The 24,177-nt window shown below is 46.8% G+C and overlaps 1 protein-coding gene across 1 annotated transcript in view; it reads left to right on the top strand.

Annotated features, from left to right (window-relative positions):
* The window catches only part of CDC73 (cell division cycle 73), a 159,451-nt gene that overhangs the window by 78,092 nt on the left and 57,182 nt on the right, over window positions 1-24,177 (top strand). Inside the window, exon 10 of the mRNA XM_040406873.1 lies at window positions 2,022-2,086. Within this exon, the coding sequence (XP_040262807.1) occupies window positions 2,022-2,086 (65 nt within the window). The remainder of the gene's footprint in view (window positions 1-2,021; window positions 2,087-24,177) is intronic.

Here is a 24,177-nt window from a genome sequence, read left to right as displayed (position 1 = left end):
ATAAAGGCACGTTCCACGTCAGAGCTTCATTTCCCCAGCTCTTCCTCCTCGAAGATTTCTTAATATATTCCTAGAGGATTTAGACCAAAACAGGAACAATCAGCAGTATAATGACTCATCAAAATGCACACTGGAAAACAGAAGCAAAGTTTTGCAGTGACCTTTTGGTCTGTACATTTCATCCTTATAAGAAGCATGGTATGCATTGGAGAGGGCAGCTCAAAAGCAATGTTCTAGGAACATCAAGGAACTGAAAATTACCCCTTACAACAGTTTTGGGCGTTAAAAAAATAATAATTGCAAGTACCTGTTCCAGGCGTAAATAACTGTTGAAGTCTTCCCCAGTCAGGGACTGAAGTAGGTTTCAATCTAGGTGCCAGGACTGCCAGAGGATGCGCTTTGTTATAAATTAGGTACATCCTCTGGCAGAGCAGGGGCTGTCTAAGACCGGCATAAATAGCTGTTCTTAGATGAATGACCCCCCAACGTCTTTTAAAACATTAAAAGCCCTCAACAATCTCCAGCCTTGTTAAGCTTTACAGAAAGCTGCTCGGTACTGGGAAGCGTCACCAAATATTAACCCATAAAGTGTCCACTCACAAAATCTTGCTTAAAACGAACTTGTCAGGTGATTTCAGCTGGCCTATCAGTTCACAATATAGGATAGCGGTAGAGAAGCTGAGCTTATGTGATATATAGTTTTATATGATTGCTGAATCCAGGAGAGGGACCGTGAGTCCTGCTCACCACCCCCAACAACCTTCACTGACCACACACTGATGCAGGGAAGGTGGCGGTCATTGTGTGTGAGGTAGGTAATTGGGACTCGCTGTCTCATAGGAGTCCTTTTAGATATAGATATATACAGTATGATGGCTCTATGCTTTGCTTTTCTCCTTCTCATATCCTGCTCTCTGATAGAGTAGCAAAATAAATCTGGCAGGTTTATTTTAAATTACCACCGTGCTGGGAAGTGCATTTTGTAACCTAGCTCTCCTCATTCTCCTCCATTCTTGTGCTCAACTCCATGAAGCAGGGTAGGATATTAAAATGCAAGTGGTTTAGGAATAAGTTTACTTTACGGCTGATTGCATTACATTGGCCCAGATTTACTAATCCTGTAGATGGCGTAACCTTAGACACTGTCCACACCTGCACCAGATTTATCACAGGGTTTCAGACTGGATGATAAATATGGTCCAGGGATACACTGTTCTGACTCTGTACCAACTATTGGTTGGCTTACTACTGAGGATAGGTCATCATTTAAAATAAAAAGCGGACAACCCCTTTAAAAATGTAGGGGGTCATTTATCAAACTGGTGTGAAGTAGAACTGGCTTAGTTGCCCATAGCAACCAATCAGATTCCTCATTTCATTTTCCAGGAACTGTCCATAATGAAAGGTGGAATCTGGTTACTATGGGCAACTAAGGCTACTTTCACACCTGCGTTCAGGTGTCCGCTCGTGAGCTCCGTTTGAAGGGGCTCACGAGCGGTCCTGAACGCATTCGTCCGGCCCTGATGCATTCTCAATGGAGGCGGATCCACTGAGAATGCATCCGCCTGCCAGCACTCAGCCTCCGCTCAGTGAGCGGACACCTGACCGCTGCTTGCAGCGTTTGGGTGTCCGCCTGGCCGTGCGGAGGCGAGTGGATCCGTCCAGACTTACAATGTAAGTCAATGGGGACAGTTCCGCTTGAAGATGACACCATATGGCTCAATCTTCAAGCGGATCCGTCCCCCATTGACTTTTAATGTAAAGTCTGGACGGATCCGCTCAGGCTACTTTCACACTTAGAAAATTTTCTAAGTTATAATGCAGATGGATCCGTTCTGAACGGATGCGAACGTCTGCATTATAGGAGCGGATCCGTCTGATGAAACATCAGACGGATCCGCTCCGAACGCTAGTGTGAAAGTAGCCTAAGGCATTTTTACTTTACACCAGTTTGATAATGCCCCCCGTAGAATACTAAAAGGCATGAACCTCTTTACATATTTGCGTTCTTTGTTTTGCAGAAACGGAAGGCTTTAAAATTGACACTATGGGGACATACCATGGAATGACGCTGAAATCTGTGACTGTAAGTATGATGGAGCTCACTTTTTATAAAAATAAAATTTTCAAACTTCTGAGGCAAGTAATAAATGTGAATTTCAGCTGTTGTATTTTGTTTCTTGCTGCATTATCCTACTGGCCAAGCCAGTACAGCAGCAGGGCGAGTAGCGGTGTATGCATGCTTAGTGAGGGCTTGAAATGTAAGGAGCGGTTATCAGAATTGCATCATTTCACTCGTCATATTTGCTAAATTATTACAATTGTGAAAGTTTTTCCCCTAGGTGAGATGCTGCATTTTAATCTTGCAGTTTTTTTTGTGCTCTTCCCTTTTTAACCTCCTCAGGACCGCCGTACGCAGGATTGCGTCTTTGCGGCGGCCCTGCTCTTCTGGGTGGACGCGCCGGCGCGTCCTCTCGCGAGACGCGAGATTTCCTGTAAACGCGCGCACACAGGCGCGCGCGTTCACAGGAACGGAAGGTAAGAGAGTGGATCTCCAGCCTGCCAGCGGCGATCGTTCGCTGGCAGGCTGGAGATGTGTTTTTTTTAACCCCTAACAGGTATATTAGACGCTGTTTTGATAACAGCGTCTAATATACCTGCTACCTGGTCCTCTGGTGGTCCCCTTTGTTTGGATCGACCACCAGAGGACACAGGTAGCTCAGTAAATATGTTGCACCAAGCACCACTACACTACACCCCCCCTCTGTCACTTATTAACCCCTTATTCACCCTTGATCACCCCTGATCACCCCATATAGACTCCCTGATCACCCCCCTGTCATTGATTACCCCCCTGTCATTGATCAACCCTCTGTAAAGCTCCATTCAGATGTCCGCATGATTTTTACGGATCCACTGATAGATGGATCGGATCCGCAAAACGCATACGGACGTCTGAATGAAGCCTTACAGGGGCGTGATCAATAACTGTGGTTATCACCCCATATAGACTCCCTGATCACCCCCCTGTCATTGATTACACCCCTGTCATTGATCAACCCCCTGTAAAGCTCCATTCAGATGTCCGCATGATTTTTACGGATCCACTGATAGATGGATCGGATCCGCAAAACACATACAGGCGTCTCCCTGGAGCCTTCCAGGGGGGGTGATCACCCCATATAGACTCCCTGATCACCCCCCTGTCATTGATCACCCCCCCCCCCCCCCCCCCCCCCCCCCCCCCCCTGTCATGCTGCATTCAGATGTCCGTATGATTTTTACGGATCCACGGATACATGGATCGGATCCGCAAAACACATACGGACATCTGAATGGAGCCTTACAGGGGGGTGATCAATGACAGGGGGGTGATCAGCCCATATAGGCTCTCTGATCACCCCCCCTGTCATTGATCACCCCCCCCTGTCATTGATCACCCTCTGTAAGGCTCCATTCAGACATTTTTTTGGCCCAAGTTAGCGGAATTATTATTATTTTTTCTTACAAAGTCTCATATTCCACTAACTTGTGTCAAAAAATAAAATCTCACATGAACTCGCCATACCCCTCACGGAATCCAAATGCGTAAAATTTTTTAGACATTTATATTCCAGACTTCTTCTCACGCTTTAGGGCCCCTAGAATGCCAGGGCAGTATAAATACCCCACATGTGACCCCATTTCGGAAAGAAGACACCCCCACGTATTCCGTGAGGGGCATATTGAGTCCATGAAAGATTGAAATTTTTGTCCCAAGTTAGCGGAAAGGGAGACTTTGTGAGAAAAAAATAAAAAATATCAATTTCCGCTAACTTGTGCCAAAAAAAAAATTTTCTATGAACTCGCCATGCCCCTCATTGAATACCTTGGGGTGTCTTCTTTCCAAAATGGGGTCACATGTGGGGTATTTATACTGCCCTGGCATTCTAGGGGCCCCAAAGCGTGAGAAGAAGTCTGGTATCCAAATGTCTAAAAATACCCTCCTAAAAGGAATTTGGCCACCTTTGCGCATCTAGGCAGCAAAAAAGTGTCACACATCAGGTATCGCCGTACTCAAGAGAAGTTGGGGAATGTGTTTTGGGGTGTCATTTTACATAAACCCATGCTGGGTGAGAGAAATATCTTGGCAAAAGACAACTTTTCCCATTTTTTTATACAAAGTTGGCATTTGACCAAGATATTTCTCTCACCCAGCATGGGTATATGTAAAATGACACCCCAAAACACATTCCCCAACTTCTCCTGAGTACGGAGATACCAGATGTGTGACACTTTTTTGCAGCCTAGGTGGGCAAAGGGGCCCACATTCCAAAGAGCACCTTTCGGATTTCACTGGTAATTTTTTACAGAATTTGATTTCAAACTCCTTACCACACATTTGGGACCCTAGAATGCCAGGGCAGTATAACTACCCCACAAGTGACCCCATTTTGGAAAGAAGAGACCCCAAGGTATTCGCTGATGGGCATAGTGAGTTCATGGAAGTTTTTATTTTTTGTCACAAGTTAGTGGAATATGAGACTTTGTATGAAAAAAATAAAATAAAAAATCATCATTTTCCACTAACTTCTGACAAAAAATAAAAAATTCTAGGAACTCACCATGCCCCTCACGGAATACCTTGGGGTGTCTTCTTTCCAAAATGGGGTCACTTGTGGGGTAGTTATACTGCCCTGGCATTTTCCAGGGGCCCTAATGTGTGGTAAGTAGGTAAATGACCTGTGAAATCCAAAAGGTGCTCTTTGGAATATGGGCCCCTTTGCCCACCTAGGCTGCAAAAAAGTGTCACACATCTGGTATCTCCGTACTCAGGAGAAGTTGGGGAATGTGTTTTGGGGTGTCATTTTACATATACCCATGCTGGGTGAGAGAAATATCTTGGCAAAAGACAACTTTTCCCATTTTTTTATACAAAGTTGGCATTTGACCAAGATATTTCTCTCACCCAGCATGGGTATATGTAAAAAGACACCCCAAAACACATTCCTCAACTTCTCCTGAATACAGAGATACCAGATGTGTGACACTTTTTTGCAACCTAGGTGGGCAAAGGGGCCCATATTCCAAAGAGCACCTTTCGGATTTCACTGGTAATTTTTTACAGAATTTGATTTCAAACTCCTTACCACACATTTGGGCCCCTAGAATGCCAGGGCAGTAGAACTACCCCACAAGTGACCCCATTTTGGAAAGAAGAGACCCCAAGGTATTTCGTGATGGGCATAGTGAGTTCATAGAACTTTTTATTTTTTGTCACAAGTTAGTGGAATATGAGACTTTGTAAGAAAAAAAAAAAAAATCATTTTCCGCTAACTTGTGACAAAAAATAAAAAGTTCTATGAACGCACTATGCCCATCAGCGAATACCTTAGGGTGTCTACTTTCCGAAATGGGGTCATTTGTGGGGTGTTTGTACTGTCTGGCCATTGTAGAACCTCAGGAAACATGACAGGTGCTCAGAAAGTCAGAGCTGCTTCAAAAAGCGGAAATTCACATTTTTGTACCATAGTTTGTAAACGCTATAACTTTTACCCAAACATTTTTTTTTTATCAAAGACATGTAGAACAATAAATTTAGAGCAAAATGTATATATGGATCTCGTTTATTTTGCAAAATTTTACAACTGAAAGCGAAAAATGTCATTTTTTTGCAAAAAAATCGTTAAATTTCGATTAATAACAAAAAAAGTAAAAAGGTCAGCAGCAATGAAATACCACCAAATGAAAGCTCTATTAGTGAGAAGAAAAGGAGGTAAAATTCATTTGGGTGGTAAGTTGCATGACCGAGCAATAAACGGTCAAATTAGTGTAGGTCAGAAGTGTAAAAAGTGGCCTGGTCTTTCAGGGTGTTTAAGCACTGGGGGCTGAGGTGGTTAAAGTATTCTAGGCCCATCAAACTGATAGCGTGCTGCTGTAACTTGGTGATAACCTTGCTTTTATGTAGTTAATACTCCTTTCCTTTCTGCCAATAAATCTTTATTAAATATTGGTACTTGGGTCATTGAAAGGTATTTGGTCAATAAGTTGTGGTTGACCTTCATTTCTATGAGGGAAGGTAAGGGTTTTGTGTCCACAGTGGTATTACATTGTGGTTTCCCCAGTAAAATGGATTTGTGTATGACTGACTTCAGGGGACAGCTGAATATGCATCCCCCTATAGCACCCTCTCTTCTCTCTCGTCTACATTGTCATTCATTTTAAAATTTAATAAAAATCTGCTTACTCATTTAAGATCCAGCACCGTGTCACATCTGCATTTAGTCTGTTGAGAAAATTCAGAAGTCGTATATGAATGCGAAAAAAAAATAAAAATATATTTTATTTTTAATTTTATTTATTACTTTTTTACAAACATCTTACAAATCCTTCTTCAGTTTTTTTATTGCATTACATACAATAACACCAACCCCCCTCCCTTTTAGCCATCGCTTGCTCAAAAAAATAAAATTAAATAAATTCTCCCCGCCACGGCCCTCCGTCACACCCACAACCCCCCCGACTTCCCCGTCCTCAAAAGCATCTACTATTTAATTTAACCCTCTCTGCCATGTTCTGGCAAATCTAGATTTTTTTTAATAGTGTTTACCAGGTGAAATTCCTTTCTGGCAAGTGAGACTCTGGTGAAGATCTCCCATTCATTGACCGTGGGGACAACACTGCCCCCCCCTCCCCCAGTGTCGAACAATACATCTCCTGGCCTGGAATAAGAGTTTAGATGCTATCTCTCAATATTGAGGGGTATCCACTCCTCCTTCCATCACCCCCAGAATACAGTTTTCAAATTGCCTATGCCCAGAACTCTTGAATTCTTACACATGTCCAAAGTATGTGTATCGTCCACTCCTTCCTTAAAGGGGTTATACTGGTAACCTATCCACATGTTAGGGGAGAAGTGTATGACTGGTGGCAGACCGACTGTTAGGGCCCCCACCTTTCTTGAGTGCAGGGCCCGTGTAGTCCCATATTTGGATGGATTGGGGGGAGCCATCAGATGGGAATACCCTTTTAACTTTTCTGCTAAGCATCTTTATCCCTATGTCCTATGACCGCACCAGGAGAGAGGATCCGCCTCCCAGGACAGGAAACCCACAGGTATAAATTAAAAGGACCCACTCCCTCATTCAGTGGTTTCCTGTCCTGGAAGGACAACCTGCAGGTTTTTTTATTTTGTGAAGTTACATGGGGAGTAGTTTCTCCCTGGATTTAAGACTGGCTGGGCAGAGGTGTGCGCCGGGTAAGTTCCCCGCTACACACACCTTGAAGACGGGGGCAGCAAGATGTGATGGAACGCGCCGGCGGGCAGAAAATGTGTTTAAATACAAGGCCAGATGGTGAGCGGGGATACAAGTAGAGAACGTGGCGGTACTTGCAAGAGGCGCAGCAGGCACGGAGATGCGGTATAGCGATATCTGCTTCACCTCGTGGCGTTCAGCATCTGGCCTCCCCAGCTGACAACTAAGTAAAAGGTGGGCGGAGCTTGAAGAACTCTTTTTCAAACAGCATAGCGGAAGTGACAAGCTCAAAAGCGCCCGATATATAAGAGGGGGTGCTAATGATGTGATCCTGGCATCCCATGCTTGATTCAGAAATTGATTAGGGAAGAGGTCAATAGTACCTTGCTATCTAAAAAAAAGAAGTGTCACCATAGACAGAGATGTTCTAGATAAGAGTCCGCTTTAGCTTTGCGAGATTCTGATGTTTCCAGTTCTGAAGAATTCCTAGAAAGCGGGGATGTAGGTGGCGGTTGACCATTTTTTCCCATTCAGGATGTAGATCAGCTTGTTAAAGCTGTTAGAGCAACTATGAATTTTGAAGATGCTAAAAAAGTCCTGTGACTAATACCGTACCCCGACTGACACCGGACGTAAACTACGTCGAGCTCACAAGATACAGTATGGTCACTGGTTACCAAGGCGTGGCATTACGCCCTCCTGGAGGAGCATGTAAGGTCAGTCTTGGTACAGTTTTCACAGACTCCTCCTGTCCACAGGGGCACAGAGAGGCAACAAGCTGAGAGCCTTTTCACTGCCCCAGTGAAAGAGCGCGTTCTCAGCCCGGGAAGCCTGCCACCAGTTTCTTGTTTGATATATGCCCGATCCGCTAACTGGATTATATAAGGTATGAAACCAACCCGCGGTAGCGTATTGCTAGGCCGAAACACGGAAGTGGGAATTCGTGATCGAGATACAAGACAGCACAAGATTAAATTAGATATTTAATCGCCTTAAGGGCTCACTAGAAATAACAATATACACACAAGGAATATATACAGTGGTCTGAGGTTACACAAACAGGTGGTATGGTACAAATAGGGTTAAGCAGAACAAAGGTCAGTTTACCAGATGGATAAGTCCTTTTGGGTTGTGATGAGTTCTTAGCTGTATTCACATGGAGTGCAGTGATGTCCACCTGTTGCAGGTCCCTCTAAACACATGGCACGATGTGACCCTCCTTCAGAGAAAAGACACGCCCACTTGCTGGCACAAGCTTTTTAAACTGTAGCCGGCCCCTCCTCTCCCTGCCCCTGGGAAGGGTCCCCCCCCCCTCCATGCTGATCCTGGCAGCTCAACGACCCACAAAACCCTTTAGTGTTCATAGCTCCAGACCAGAAGGTCACAGGGATATGGTTCTGGGACCAACAGACATGCCTGGATTCCGGCTACAAGTAGAGTCCAAGCATAGTACCGTTATTGGGTTTCTGTGGGGAGATATGTATATCTGGCCTCCCATCGCCAGACTATATCCATGGGCCTGTTCATCGTGGCCACAGGGTCACAAATATGTATCTGGTTTGTGCCTGTGATGGCCGGGCGAGTCATAATTCCTTATAAACTGTCGGCCCCAGAAAGTCAGATAATTTCCATTGAACTGGTGAATGGACTAGACCTCCTGCAGAGAGGTATTTATTGTTCTATTGGCTGGGTTCCTGGCTGGCTGAATGGAAGTGTGAAAAGTTGTAAACACTGGTGGACTGCTAGAGGTCCTCTGCCATCTGCTAGCTTTGAAGCAGAGCCCTCCTGTGGAGCTCACTACCTCTACCTTTCAGCTGATGGCTTGTGTGGGGACATGGCTTACAGTAAATATTAATCCATATTCCTCACAAGTATGATCTTTTCAGGACATTGTTTGAGGGGCTACAAACAAAAAAGCATTTTTCTCGCCCAGTTTCCTTGGGGGACACAGAAGACCTTGGGTATAGCTCATCTCCATAGGAGGCGTGACACTAAGTGAAGACTGTTAAGCCCCTCCTCCACAGCTATACCCTCAGCCTGGAGAGAGAGACTGCCAGTTTTTTGCTTAGTGTCCAAGGAGGCAAGACACTCCCTGCTCTGCAGGGCTGGTTTCTCCTTGTTTCAATTTTAGATTTTTACTTTTTTCTTTTTGTTCCAGATCATCAGGGATAACAGAGTCGCACTAGACCTCTCTGTTCTCCCGGGGTTGAGCTGCGCCAGTGCCGGCAACCGCACTGCTGCCTCCCCCACAGAAGGCAAGGTGGACCAGGGCAGCCCAGCTCCCCTGCATCCCGCCAGCGCAAGGGTCGCCCGCACGCCAAGTCCCTCTTCCAGCGTCCTGCCACTACGGTGCCAGTAGCTGAAGGGGCGACCCTGCTGGAATGGACCGAGGGTGAAAACGGCTGTGGTAAGAGAGAGGCTTCTCCAGCCCTACGTCCCCCACTCCCCCACCCTGGTCTCCTGCGTGCCTGACCCCCATACTGGGCCTCTAGTCCCTTGCTGGATCTATGCTGGCCCCTGGGGTGCCGCAGAGCGGCAATCTCCTTCTGCCTCCCCCCCCCCCCCCCCCCCCCCCCCCCCCCCCCCCCCCCCCCCCCCCCCCCCCCCCCCCCCCCCCCTGCCTGGCTCCCATAGACATGCAGCCAGTGGCTGTCTCCACAGCCAGCTACAGCTCAAGGCCTGAGGCTCCTGACAGCTGTAGAGTAAGGCCTCGCCTCCAGCCGACATTGGATTCGGTGCGGCCGGTCGCCGCAAAAAATCTTAGCCCAGGCTCCGCGGCCTGCTAGGCCGCCATTCCGGGTCCCTGACTCTTCCGGCCGGCGGGGTGGACTCCCGCGGCCGGCAAGCCGCCATTCGAGCCCCTGACTCTTCCGGCCGGCGGGGTGGGCTCCCGCGGCCGGCAAGCCGCCATTCGAGCCCCTGACTCTTCCGGCCGGCGGGGTGGGCTCCCGCGGCCGGCTTTGGGCTTGATTTCTATGCAGCAGGCCCCGGCCGACCGTTGGTGCCGGTCGGTGGGGCTCCGCAAATTTTGGCCCAGGCTTCGCGGCGTGCTGGGCCGCAATTCCGACCGGCCCGCAGGGTGGGCACCCGCGGCCGGTTTTGATGCGTCACTCCCCTCAGGTCCCGGCGGTACATACCGGGCGCCGCAAATTTAGACCCCGGCTTCACGGCCCACTAGGCCGCAAAATTCCGGCCTCTGGTAGTGGGGGCGGGAACTTCTCCAGGCGCGAATTCTTCCCGCCGGGAGGTTCCTCCGCCCCCAGGGGATCGCAGCGCCGCCCTCCAGGCCGGATCCATGTTAACCCTTTGGGTACAGGCCGGCTCCCAATGGGCCTGTATGGCTGGCCCCCCCCTTTTCCTGACTATCTGTGCCCCTATAGGTGGCCCCCCTTTAGCCTCAGAGAAGCTGTGTTTTTAATAAAAAAAAAAAAAAAAAAATAATAATAATAATAATAATAATAACAGATTTCTATGGACTGCGCAGGACGCTGCAGCCTCATCAGTAGTGCTGCATGTCTGCATGCCCTCTTTCCACAGGTGGCATAGTGTTGCGCTCCCAACCTGCGTCGGTGCTAGGGCATTTCCCTTTTTAGGCGGTTTTCCTGCCCTCTTCCAGGATACGGCGCTGGCCAAGTGCATGCGGCCCTTCTGTAGGCAGCATTCATCATCTCTCCAGTTATGGTGCCTGCCATGTGCATCCCCCCTCTCCTAGGCGGGATACTGCACTCTCCCTGGCTGCCGGCTGGCCATGTGCATGACCCCCTTTTAGGCGGAATACTGCACCTTCACCGGATACGGTGCTGGCCATGTGCATGACCCCCTTCCATAGGCGGAATGCTGCACTCTCTATAGATTTGCTGCCGGCCATGTGCGTGACCCCCTTTCTCTAGGCGGAACACTGCACTCTCACTGGATTCACTGCCGGCCATGTGCGTGACCCCCTTCCATGGGCGGAATGCAGCGTTCTCACTGGATTCGCTGTCGGCCATGTGCGTGACCCCCTTCTCTAGGCGGAACGCTGCACTCTCACTGGTTTCACTGCCGGCCATGTGCGTGACCCCCTTCCATGGGCGGAACGCAGCGCTCTCACTGGATTCGCTGTCGGCCATGTGCGTGACCCCCTTCTTAGGCGGAACGCTACACTCTCACTGGATCTGTTGCCGATCATGTGCATGACCCCCCTTTTTAGGCGGAATACTGCACTCTCACCGGATTCGGTACTGGCTATGTGCACGACCCCCTTCCATAGGCGGAACGCTGCACTCTCTCTGATGTGCTATGATGTACTTATGTACTATGTTACTATGCTGCACTCTCACTTTTCGCTGCCGGCCATAGGCATGACTCAGGCAGCATACATACATCCCTCCGTCTGTGGTTGTTTTCTCGCAGGTACGTTGCTGGCCATGTGCATGTACCCCATACATGGCGGAGTGCTTGCACTCTCGCTGAATCCGCTGTCTGCCATATGCATGACCCCTCTTCCGTGGGCGGTGTATGCACTCTCGCTGGATTCGCTGCCAGCCAGGGGCATGCCTTCCTTCCTCAGGCGACATACACACATTTTCACTGACTGTTTGTCTCTCACCAGTACGATGCTGGCCATGTGTATGACTCCCATACATGGCGGGTGCACGCACTCTCCCTGGATGAGATGCTGGCCATGTGCATTACCCCCCCTTTTTTTCTGGGCGGCATGTTACACTCTCACCGGATACCTTGCTGGCCATGAGCATTGCCCTCTAACATGGGTGGAACGCTTGCACTCCCATTGGATACGGTGCTGGCCTTATGCGTGGCCACCCCTCATTCCATGGGCAGAATTTGGCACGCTCATGAGATTCACAGCTGTCCTTTTATGGCTGTGCTGGACTTGTACATGTCCCCCTTCATTGGCAGAGTAGTTGCACTCTCGCTGAGTTCAGTGTTGGGTGTATTATTGCACACTCACTTAATGCTAGGATAACCCTGTGCATGTTCCCCTTTCACTAGGTGGACCTCCTGCGTTCCTGCTGGATTATAGGGTATGTCCTGCTTCTCCGAAGTAGGTACGGCTTTAGGCATCACTCCCTTTTGGGACCGGCCTTTGCACTCTTGCCGACTGCAGTTTGCCTGATACAATTTCCCCCCTTTCGGGGCGGACTGCTTGCGTTCCATCGCATGCTATACTAGGCTTGTGCATAACTCCCTTTCAGGTTGCACTTTGCAATTCCGTAAATGCTGTGGCACTCTGTGGCGAGCCCCCTTTTTCGCTGAATTAACCTTTTTGCAGTGAGCGGACGTTCTTGTGCGTTGTTTGGGCCGTGTATGCCTTCTCCTCCTGTAGGTGGGTTGGCCTTCTCACTGCTTACGGGCTGCTCGTACGTATGCCTCATCTACTTCCTGCGGCATACTTTTGTTTTCTTGGGATACGATGCTTGCCGCAAACCTTGCACTCGTCTCTAAGGAGTTCATTCTGTCCATCTGACCCGGACGGGCTCTACTTGCTCTCTGCTGCACGGAGCTGGGTGGTACTCATTCATTTAGTTGGCCCTTCATCCCAGGGAGTGTTCATGGGTCCTAGATGCGTGCCCATTCGTCCTTCCTGCGCTAATGGTCACATGGTCGAGAGTGCGGTTGTCTGGAGCGCCCCTCGAATTCTTCGTTGGCTCTGGCAGGACTGCGGTTCCATTGCCTGCTGCAATTTCCTCCTCTTCGGATGTAGTGTGGTATGAGTCCTTCCTCTTGGCGCCTCTACGCTTCAGTATGATCTGCTACCAGGTGCGGGCCGCTTTCTCGGGAAGGTCACCCAAATTCTCTTGGGTGCTCGATTACCCAGGTCCGGAGGACCTCCGCCTTGGGTTCTTCAGGGTATTCGCCTTCTGCGAGGCGGTGAACCGGGCATCTCACAGTGTAGCAGGGTTCTGCTTTTGAACTGTCCTATGGCTTCCCTGTTGCCACTCCTCCGTTCGGTTGGAGGGTGTTATGCCAGGCCTCTGTCTCGACTACCTTATCTCGCCGGCTCTGTTTGGCTCCCGCTCGGTACAGATCACTCCGATGTGGCTTCTGTCCCGACAGACTTCAGAGGTTGTTCCTTCACTGTCCTCCCCTCTGGGGAGAGCATGGTTGTTCATGTGGATAGTTCCGGTGTTCCTTTTGGCCTAGTACTGTCTCCCTGGTTCACACTGGCTGTATTAGCTGTGCCTATTTACCGAGTCTACCGAATTCTGTCCTCCCGCTGAGTGCAGATTGCGTGGTCCATTCTAAGACAATGGTCCTGCTGTAGACTTACCTTCTCGGTAACTTGGGGGGGACTACCTTTCGGTCCAGATTGTCCTTTGATCTCCTACACCGGGACTGTAGAACATGGCTACATCAGCATGAACTTTAGCCTGTCTTGTCCTGGCATCTGGCGGATGCTGGGCGGACCCTTTGGTTCCTTTCCGTCTGTCTTTCTGCTCCCCCACTCGGGTGGATACGGGACAACGTTGCTCGGGGGCCGACGGGACCAGTTTTGTCGACTTCTGCCCGTGTTACTGGTCTGCGCCTGATCACATTTGGTTTTTCGCCCGCTTGCCAGGCGGCTCCAGCGGGTTCGCTACTGTCCGCTCCTGGCTGTATTTCGTCCAGGATCTGTCGTAAGACTTATGATTTTTTTATCTGGGGTTCTGTGGGAAGCTGTGCATTCCCCACTCTGACCTTTTCTCTCCCCATGGTTCTGTCTTTTTTCCAGTCCGGCCTGGACCTGGGACTGGGATTCCTTTACTTGAGGTATCAAGTGTCAGCGCTGTTCTTCCTCTTCCAGCATTCCCCGGCCCTCTGGGCCTGTCAAGACCTTCTTACTCGAAATGGCTCTTTGGTTCCTCTGTACTGTCCTTCGGTACCGCCCTGGGAACTACATACTGAGTTCTCGGCGCTCCAATCTTGTCCTTGGAGCCGTTACAGAAGTTCTCTCTACCCCGCCTGTCCTGTACGGTTGTGTTTCCGTATCAGTCGTGTCTCTGACGGGTGCCTGAATGGCCCCTTTTTGTTCTGAGCCTTCTGTCTTTTCCCAGGACAGGGCTGTTCTACATCCCGTTCCTTCCTTCTGAAGGTGGTGTTTGCCTTTCGCTTCAACACTTCACCGATTTGGACGTTGTTTGGGCCTTGCAGTTTTTACTTGGAGATCTCCGACTCTTGTCGACGTTCGGTCTCTTGGGTTTCCTGGAGGTCCGCGTTTAGAGTTACGGACTCCAGGGTGGTTTTTCTCCGCTTTATCAGATTGGCTATTGCTGAAGTTACCGCACCGAGGGCAGGATTCTGCCTTTGCTGTCACCGTTCATTTCACCAGAGCGGTCGGTGCCTTCTGGGCCGGAGGCATTGGGCTTCGGCCATGCATTTGAGCAAGGCGGCCACAGGTCTTCCTTACACGCTTTACAGAGTTCTACAGTGTGCATACTCTGGCTTCGGCGTATGCTGCCTTGGTCCGCCTGGGTCTGCAGGCGGTGGTTCCTTGATGCCTTCGGGTGCTTCGCCTTGGAGCTGTGGTCCCTCCCCTTTTGGACTGCTTTTGAACGTCCCAAGGTCTTCTGTGTCCCCCAAGGAAACTGGGCGAGAAAACGAGATTTTTGTATAACTTACCAGTAAAATCTCTTTCTCGCTCTTTCCTTGGGGGACACAGCACCCACCCATTCGTTGTTTTTCTCTACACGGTTTCCGAGTTTGTGTTACCCGTTGGGTAGTTGGCTTGTTGGTTCCTTGTTGGACTTTGCCTTTTCTCACTGCTTGGACACGCAACTGGCAGTCTCTCTCTCCAGGCTGAGGGTATAGCTGTGGAGGAGGGGCTTAACAGTCTTCACTTAGTGTCACGCCTCCTATGGAGATGAGCTATACCCAAGGTCTTCTGTGTCCCCCAAGGAAAGAGCGAGAAAGATTTTACTGGTAAGTTATACAAAAATCTCGTTTTTTTATCCATAAAAATATCAAGGCCATGATTAACAGGGAATGGAAACATCCGGATAAACGCAGTTTTATCCCAGGGTCGATTAAGAGAAAATATCCCTTTTGAAAAAGGTGATTGTTCTTTATGAGATAAAGCCCCTAAAATCTATGTCCCCATAGCCAAAGTCTCTCTGAGGTCCTCACTGCCTTTTGATGATCTCGGTTAACTCAAGGAGGCGATGGATAGGAAGGCAGATAGTTGTTTTTTTTTTTGTTTTTTTTTTAAAGTAGTACTTGGGAGTCCATTAGGGCGGCATTTAGGCCCAATATCGCTTCTACTTGTACGGCTAGAGCACACATTTTGTGGATTAAACAACTGGAGGCTCAGATAAGGGATAAAACCCCCAGAGATAAGTTATAAGAATCCCTTCCGGCCATCGCAGCAGATTTTTTGGCTGATGCAGTTAGACTATCTGCTAGGTCCTCATCTATGGCTAATTCTGCTTGTCGAGCATTATGGCTGAAAAACTGGTCGGGTGATGTGGCCTCTAAAAGTGGCCTTTGTAGCATCCCGTGTGAGGGTAAATACCTTTATGGCTCAACTTAAAATAAATAAACCTTTTTTAAGTTCAAATCACCCCACTTTACTTAAAATAAAAATACTTAACCAATAAAAAATAAAATCATGGGCATCGCCGTGTGAGAAAATGCCCATGCAATTAAATTATAACAATTTTAATAGCATATGGGAAATAGCCGATTTGCCATTTTTTTTGGCACTTCAACTACCCAATAAAAAAGTAAGTGTGGTATCGTTGTAACCATACTGACCAGGAGAATAAAGATAACAGGTCAATTTTACTGCTTAGTGTACAGTGTAAAATAAAAACACCTTTTATCAGTTTTGCATTTTTTCCCAATTCTACCCCATTTAGAATTTTTTTCCTGCTTCCTACTACATGGTATGCAACCGTAAATGGTGCTATTAGAAAGTACAATTTGTTCCGCATGTGAATAGAAACCTAAAGTTAGGACTGGCGGGAGTGAAAAACAAAAGCGCAAAAATGGAAAATCTCAGGGTCCTGAAGGGGTTAAAGAGGACCTGTCACCACTCTTGACATGCCCATTTTAAAAATCTACAAGCCTTTCCTCATGTAATAATTCTGGAGCATCTATTATGTCTGTATGTTGTACCATTCCTTTATTTCAACCACAAGTTATGAATGAATTCCTAGCGGCATAGGTACACACCACCAACTTGTTACCACCCCTCTGTACCCTTACTGCAGACTGCCGGAAAATCATTCATAACTTCTAGTAGAAATAAGATGCATGTAGCTATTAAAACGGGTGTGTCAGGAGTGGTGACAGGTCCTCTTAAAGGGGTTATCTGACTTTGTAAATGATGACCTATCTGATGTGAAGTCTGGGGCTCTGTGAGTGCCACTGCATTCTCGCAGCTTACCCAAGGGCAGTGACTTCAACCATTGGTCCTGGGCTATGCACAGCTCAGCCCCTTTCAAGTGAATAACCCCTTTAATAGGAAGATGTCACTAGTACCATAGACTGTAGTAATAAATTGTTAGTGTGTGGTATAAGCAAACAATTGCTGTTCAAGTGCCTAAAGATATTGTTTTTAAAAAATGAACGCCAAAAATAAATGAATGTTACGAATGCCATAACAGAAAAATTTATCGAAATACTTATTATTTGTTGGTCACTTTGCCCTCTGATTTTTTTTTTTTTTTTTTTTAAGTAGTAAATCACATGTCGCTCAAACTGGTACAAATAAAACTATAGTTTGACCTGCAAAAAAGCAGGCCCTCCAAGCTCTGTAGAGGAATATATTAAAAAGGTATGGGTGTCAGAGTTTTCTTTAAAGTAGAGCACAAGAAACCCTATGTAACATGTCAGTTTTGTTGCATAGTGAATGTCATATAAACAAAACCCTCCAAAGCCGAGCCTTCATGCAGCTAGAACAGAAAAGTGAATGTTATGGCTCATGGAAGGTGAGAGGAAAACCCCCCAAAAAACATTACAATTGTCTTGATACTTAAAGGGTTACAAATCCTATTCACACACAGTGGTGTACAGCTAGTCAATTAGTGTTATGCTGTGATATTTCTTTTCTAGGTATAGTGTATTTCTCTCTTGTAACTCTAGGGGGAGTAAAGGCTGCAAGAAAAAAACACCACCACCGTTTTATGGCTTGTGATAGAACGGCTACATTTCTGTTACTCTGTATGAACAAGGTCCATTCTAAAAAAAATGTTTAAGCCATAACCATTGTGTGAAAATTCTGGACTAGCTGGGTAACCTGCAGGTTTATAAATGATGTATGCCGGCGTGGTAGAAATCCAGTATGTGCCCTCTTGCATATGATGGCAGTTTTTAGCTTCTCTTGTATATTTTGTAAATCCTATTCCCCGTTGCTAGATGAAAATTTATAAACCAGTATCTAAATCCTGCCTTTGAGTACTAGACAGATATTGTGCACATCCAATTACGTCTGGAAATCACCAGCAGCAGTGAATGCATTAGTACATAGTGAATTTAGTATCTTGAGCAGCAAAGTGCACAGCAAAACAAAAGCCGTGCTATCATTCAGTATCATTCTGCTCGGGAAGTTGATGCGATTTGAATACACGGCACATCGCTTTTAGAACAGTTTCCATGGTAATTTTTGTACAATTCCATCATGGTTTTCATCTGAGCATTTACTGTTGAATATTTTACTTTTGTTCTTTACCAACATACACCTATCTTTCACTAAAGCTTGGGCGAGAAGTGCCTGGCTGTACAAGATGTCTGAAAGCTCTTTACATACAAATGCTGTCTTTTTTCTTTCCTGGTTTCAGGTGCCATTGATGCTCATTTCTTCCTGTATTTTCTCTAGCCTATCTTTATATATTTCACATATCTAGATCACAAGACTCATAAACTTCAAAAAGTTAGGGATATTTGGCTTGTGGGTGACATTTCAGGATGAACCTAAAATGCACTCTAACCTTTAGGCCTCTTTCACACGAGCGTCACGGGTGAGGGCCGGATGCGTTGCGGGTGCATTGCGGGAAACCTGCACAAGTGCACACGCAATTTTAATCAGTTTTGTCTGCGATTGCATTGCGATGTTCAGTTTTTTTTTTTCCACAATGACTGCAAAGCGTTTTTAATGCGTTTTGCACGCGCGTGATAAAAAACTTAATGTGGTACCCAGATCCAAACCCGGACTTCTTCACTGAAGTTCGGGTTAGGGTTTCTGTAGATTTGATTATTTACCATTATAACGTGTTTATAATGGAAAATAATAGCATTCTTTAATACAGAATGCTAAGTAAAATGTCCATTAAGGGTTAAAAAAAATAATAAAAAAATTACTTACCTCATGGATGAGGTAAGTAAATTTTTTTTTAATTTTTTAACTCTTAATGGACATTTTACTTAGCAATCTGTATTAAAGAATGCTATTATTTTCCATAATACAGTAAATGGACTTTAAAGAAGACCTTTCACCAGAATAAAGTATCTAAACTGACTATATAGACGTGTAGAGCGGTTCCCAGGGATCCCCCTACGCTTACTGTTATCCCCGGGCGCCGCTCTGTTCTCCGGTTATAGCCGCCGGTATGTTCATAGTTAGGCTCCACCCAGGGGAACCTGCCACGGTCTCCTTCTCCTATGCTGTAGCGCTGGCCAATCGCAGCACTCAGCTCATAGCCTGGCTATGAGCTGAGCGCTGCGATTGGCCTGCGCTACAGCATAGGAGAAAGAGATGCCAGCAGGTTCCCCTGGGTGGAGCCTAACTATAAAGATACCGGAGGCTATAAACGGAGCGGCACCCGGGGATAACAGTAAGTGCAGGGGGATCCCTGGGCGCCGCTCTACACGTCTATATAGTCAGTTTAGATACTTTATTCTGGTGAAGGGTACTCTTTAATGGGGTCCCGGGGCTCACCTCATCTCCTTAGCAACCATCTATGGGGCATGCGTTGCGTGAAAAACACAGAATATAGAACATGCTGCGATTTTCACGCAACGCACAAGTGATGCGTGAAAAACATCACTCATGTACACCGCCCCATTGAAATGAATGGGTCAGGATTCAGTGTGGGTGTAATGCGTGTACGTCGCGACATTGCACCTGCGCAGAACGCTCGCTGTGTGAAAGGGGCCTTACACATGAAATTAATGTGACCTTCCCTAAACTTTTGAATGCATATGTCCAATTGTTTTGGTACTTTTAGCACAACCTGCTGTCCTCTAAAAAGGAGCTTAACATCAAAATTCACAACAGTTGTTTGATCCATGAATCGCCTAATAAATTTCCTGGTTCAAATAGAATTGGTAACAGTCCTCCTCATCATGCTGTTCACATTTTGACCTCATGAGGCCAAGACAACACCTAATAATTGATCAACAGTACATTGCGAGGCTTCGAGCAGGTTGTTCTCAGACGGAAGGGGCCACTGAGCTTAGAGTGTTAGTGTCATCAGCAGATTGCATCAGAAATGCAGAGATAGGAAGAGTCAAAGAAAGGCATATAAGTGGACATCCTTTGGCCATATCCCACACTAATGACTGCTTCATTCTGAACAATGCTCTGCGGAAACGGATGATGAATGCCACACAACTCCAGGCACATTTAAGGGAGGTGAGAGGCACCCTAGTGTCACGTCAGACCTTTCGAAACTGTTTACATCAGTGTGGTCTGCGCGTTAGACAACCTGCAAGGGTAACTGAGCAAACCAATAGGCACAGGCGTCATCGTCTTGCATGGGGCAGGGAGCATCTATGCTGGATGAGGGACCAGTGGCCTCAGTGCTGTTCACTGATGATTCAGTAGATTTCCGCTGTGCAGAAATGATGGCCGCCAACAATGCTGGAGATGCCAAGGAACGCGCTATGCATCAGCCACGGACACCAGACAAACCTTTGGTGGTGGTGGCATTAGTGTGGGCTTTTGTTTCAGTAAATTCTTTGAGATGAGGAAAGCACCATTGCATGCTTCTACTTAAAGGGAATCGGTCACCTAGAAAATGCATGTTAAACTGCCAGCAGTACCTTATTGCAGCCTGTAGCATGACTATAAAGGTGCCTGTGTTTTCTGTGCAATACGTCAAAAGTCTGAAAAAATACTTTTATTCAGCTTGCCACGCTGTGTAAACGATAGTCTTAAAGTCAAGGGGGCAGCAGCTTTCTCGCCTGAAGTTGAGCGCGCCCCACCCTGCCCCTTAGTATTTAATTGATAGGATGTCCAATTCCTTCACTGCCGGGCGCTTGAACGTAGTCTCACGCATGCACAGGCTCTCATGGGTGAGAGCCTGATCATTGAGCCTACTTCACAGCGGAGTGGAACAGTACGCAGGCGCCAGTACTGCAGGGACACAGCACAAGTGTGCGGTAGTGGAGAAATTGGAAATCCTATCAATCAAACGCTAGGGGGCAGGGCGCGCTTGACTTCAGGCCCCATTAACTTCAAGAATATTGTTTACATAATATGCATTTTCTAGGTGACAGGTTCCCTTTAAATGTCCTACTTTCATGATATGATATGATATCACTGTAGCGTGAACTTTTACGTTTCCATAAATTTCACCCAAAAGCCAAATATGCCTCTTTGTGAGTAGTGTATATTCAGCCAGAGGTCTCCCCTTATTGTTTGACATACAGCACAGTCCAAAACAGCAGTTTGACTGCCCATGGGTGAAACCACAAATGAAAATAATATAAATGATTGTGGATCAGATTCCCAAAACCCCAACTGATCAGCTCCATACACTGGAAGAGCTGAACTGCATTACCTTTCACATCCAGTACCCAGCTGTGCTGCTCCAGAGTGGTCATGGGGGGGTGTCGTGTGTTGGACCTCACCACCAATTATTCCCCTATCCTAAAGATAAGTCTTATAGACCCAGAGAACCTCTTTAACCATACTGCTAGGAAATGACCATCTCAGACTTAGAGCCAGGCAATTGACTGTGCACACTTGTCCCTGATTCAGGGTGTGTCAATCACTGTATGAGGGTGAGGTCATCAGGACTATCGGGGTCTCTCCTAGGAGTCCTGTCTGGATTTTTCCAGCTTTTTACTCGGAAATCCTGCTTCTTATCCTATAAATTTGTGTACTGCCTGAGTTCAGCTCTCCTTCTATTGTATTCGATAGGGCAGCTGATATCACCTGACAGGTTTGAGTTAAAGGGGTTCTCCAGGAATTATTTATTTTATGCAATTATATAGCACTACTATATTCCGCAGCACTTTACAGACATTGGCATCCAACTGTCCCCAATGGGGCTCACAATCTAAGGTCCCTATCAGTATGTCTTTGGCGTGTGGGAGGAAACCTACCCAAACACTGGGAATACATACAGATGTTGTCCTTGGTCGGATTCAAACCTAGGACCCCAGAGCTGCAAGGCACCAGTGCTAACTACTGAGCCACCGTGCTGCCCAATTATTTAATATAGCTGCCCGCAAACTCTCCTGGAATACGAGCGGGACTGGTTGCTTCCCCTTGCAGAGCTGTCTAGGGGTGAGAGGGTGTGATCTGACTGCACACTACGCTCTAGCACTTGCATGCACTACATATTGGTGTGTTTTCCTTCCAGGCTGCTCAGCCATGATGGCATATCATAGGCAGGATCACATCATCACCATCTATTGTAGAGCAGTGAAATGAGGCCCCGACCCCCACACCCCTCTAGACAGCTCTGAATGTGGTGGCAACCAGTGCTACTCACAATCTAGGAAAAGTTGCTGGTGGCCATTTTAAATCCTTCCCGGAGAACCCCTTTTAAGGTGTTCCCTCATTACCACACAGTCAAGCTTTTGTTTTTCTACAGTCGAGGTTTGTTGAGACGTTTTAGGAGCTGTTCCTGTAGCTGCTTGGCATGCTAATCTACAAAGAGCAGGTAAAGGAATTCGTGGAATTGATTTCACAAATGTATTCATCCCCACTATACTTTTATGGCTTCAGAAAGTCTCACAGCAACCAGACTAATCAGTTGCATAGAAGAGTATCGCATAGGTACGTGTTGCAAAGGATGTAGTGTAGAGGAGGAAATGAATCCACTACTTACAGGTGAAACTCGAAAAACAATTAGAATATCGTGCAAAGTTCATATATTTCAGTAATGCAACTTAAAAGGTGAAACTAATATATGAGAGACTCATTACATGGAAAGCAAGATATTTCAAGCCTTTATTTGTTATAATTTGGATGATTATGGCTTATAGCTTATGAAACACTCAGGTCCCCTTTGCTCAGGGGGTATGGATTATTAGCTGACTAGTGTGTGACACTTTGAGCCTAGAATATTGAACCTTTTCACAATATTCTAATTTTTAACTGCATTAATGCAATTCCTTTTTAAGTTGCATTACTGAAATAAATAAACTTTTGCACGATATTCTAATTTTTCTAGTTTCACCTGTATTGTCTGTCTGTTACATGAAGATCGGGCCTTGGAGCCCTGAAATGCGTTGTATTTGAGACTTTAAATAAAGTAACTATAGACTTCATACTTTGAAAGCATGTACTGATGAGCCTGGTTACCGTTTAGTTCCTCACCTGCTCTCCTACCTTGTCCAGCAAGCCAAATCAAGCGATTGTGGCCTCTGGCTGCAGCCACCATTATTTGAAAGCTTTCAATGATGGTGTACCTACAGCACAGCCATTAAGGCCTCATGTACACGACCATTGCCCGGCTGTGGCCATATTGCGGCCTGCAAACAGTGGGTCCACAATACACGGACACTAACCGTGTACACACCGCGTCATGAATGCGGACCCATTCACTTGAATGGGTCCACAATCTGGAATGTCGGTGCGCAACAGAGACACGGAAGCACCATGGAGTGCTTCTGTGGGGTTTCTGTATGTGCCTCCGCACTGCGTGCACTACTTTTTTGTGGTGCGGACCCCATTCAGGTGAATCTGCCTCTGCATTGTGGACCGCAATTTGTGGTCCGCAGCACGGGCCCAGCCAGCACACGTTCGTGTGCATGAGGCCTGAAGCTGAGACTCTTTAATCTTTGAGGTATTGAACCTACTAGCCCTATGGGCACCTTTCTCTCTTCTTGCTGCTACATGCAAAATAGGTTTGTGACTCTTTGAACTGCTTTGTTCCAAATTTTTTCACTCACATACACATGACTTATTCTGGGTTTGAAAAGTGGATCGGAAAGTGAACGTGGTTAGCGTGGCAATCCAATTGATCATAGGCTGAGTTCACGTCACTATTTAGCTTTCTGTTCTTCTTACCCATCAGAAGAACAAAAACAAACAAATAATGGATCCGTTATTTTGAGCATCAGTTATGATCAGTTTGTGTCAGATCGGTTATTTCTGATGGAAGAGAGTCCTGCATGCAGTGTATTGTTGGCTCGGAAAGGCTCCAAAGGCTCTGTTCACACTGGTGTCATGGCCTCTGTTTTTACATGAACCATGGATGGCAGTCTGATCCTGATGATTTCCCTTGACTTTATAATGGGTTTCTGTTCAGGTGATAAGTGTCTGATCAGTGGACCTTGATGGGACCGCAACCACCACCAATCACAAGAATGGGGGTTCCATATCCCTAGTGTGAATGCAGTAGTGTTAGTGTGTGCGCTGCTGGCACTATCCGCGTACAGAGCTCAGTGATCTTTGGCACTCTCATAGACTTGGCGTGGTAGTGACAGGAATCCACTGGTCAGACACTTATCAGCTAATCACAGGATAGGTGCCATGTATCCACTCTGGGAACAGCCCTTTAAATTCTGTGTTTCCAGTGCTCTAGTTTCTTTCTTGAATTGCATGTCTGTATAAATTTGCCTGGGCACATTAGATGATTGTTATGCCAACCAAGGTTTTTTTCCAAGCGGCAAGCTTTCCATGATCCTATTCTGCTGGTCTGAGTTTATACTGACCTGTCAGGCTGCTTGGTTGGTAGAAATAACCGAAAAAGAACCTGAGCACTACATGGTCTCCTATTATGCTGCAGTTTTAGGTCACGGTTACCACCAGAAATAACTGCGGCAGCTGGATGTGTGTATAGAGCAT

Source organism: Bufo bufo, chromosome 9 (assembly GCF_905171765.1).
Source record: "Bufo bufo chromosome 9, aBufBuf1.1, whole genome shotgun sequence".
NCBI lineage: Eukaryota > Metazoa > Chordata > Amphibia > Anura > Bufonidae > Bufo > Bufo bufo.
The sequence above is the reverse complement of the archived record's forward strand: the minus strand, read 5'-3'. Positions and strand labels throughout refer to the sequence as shown.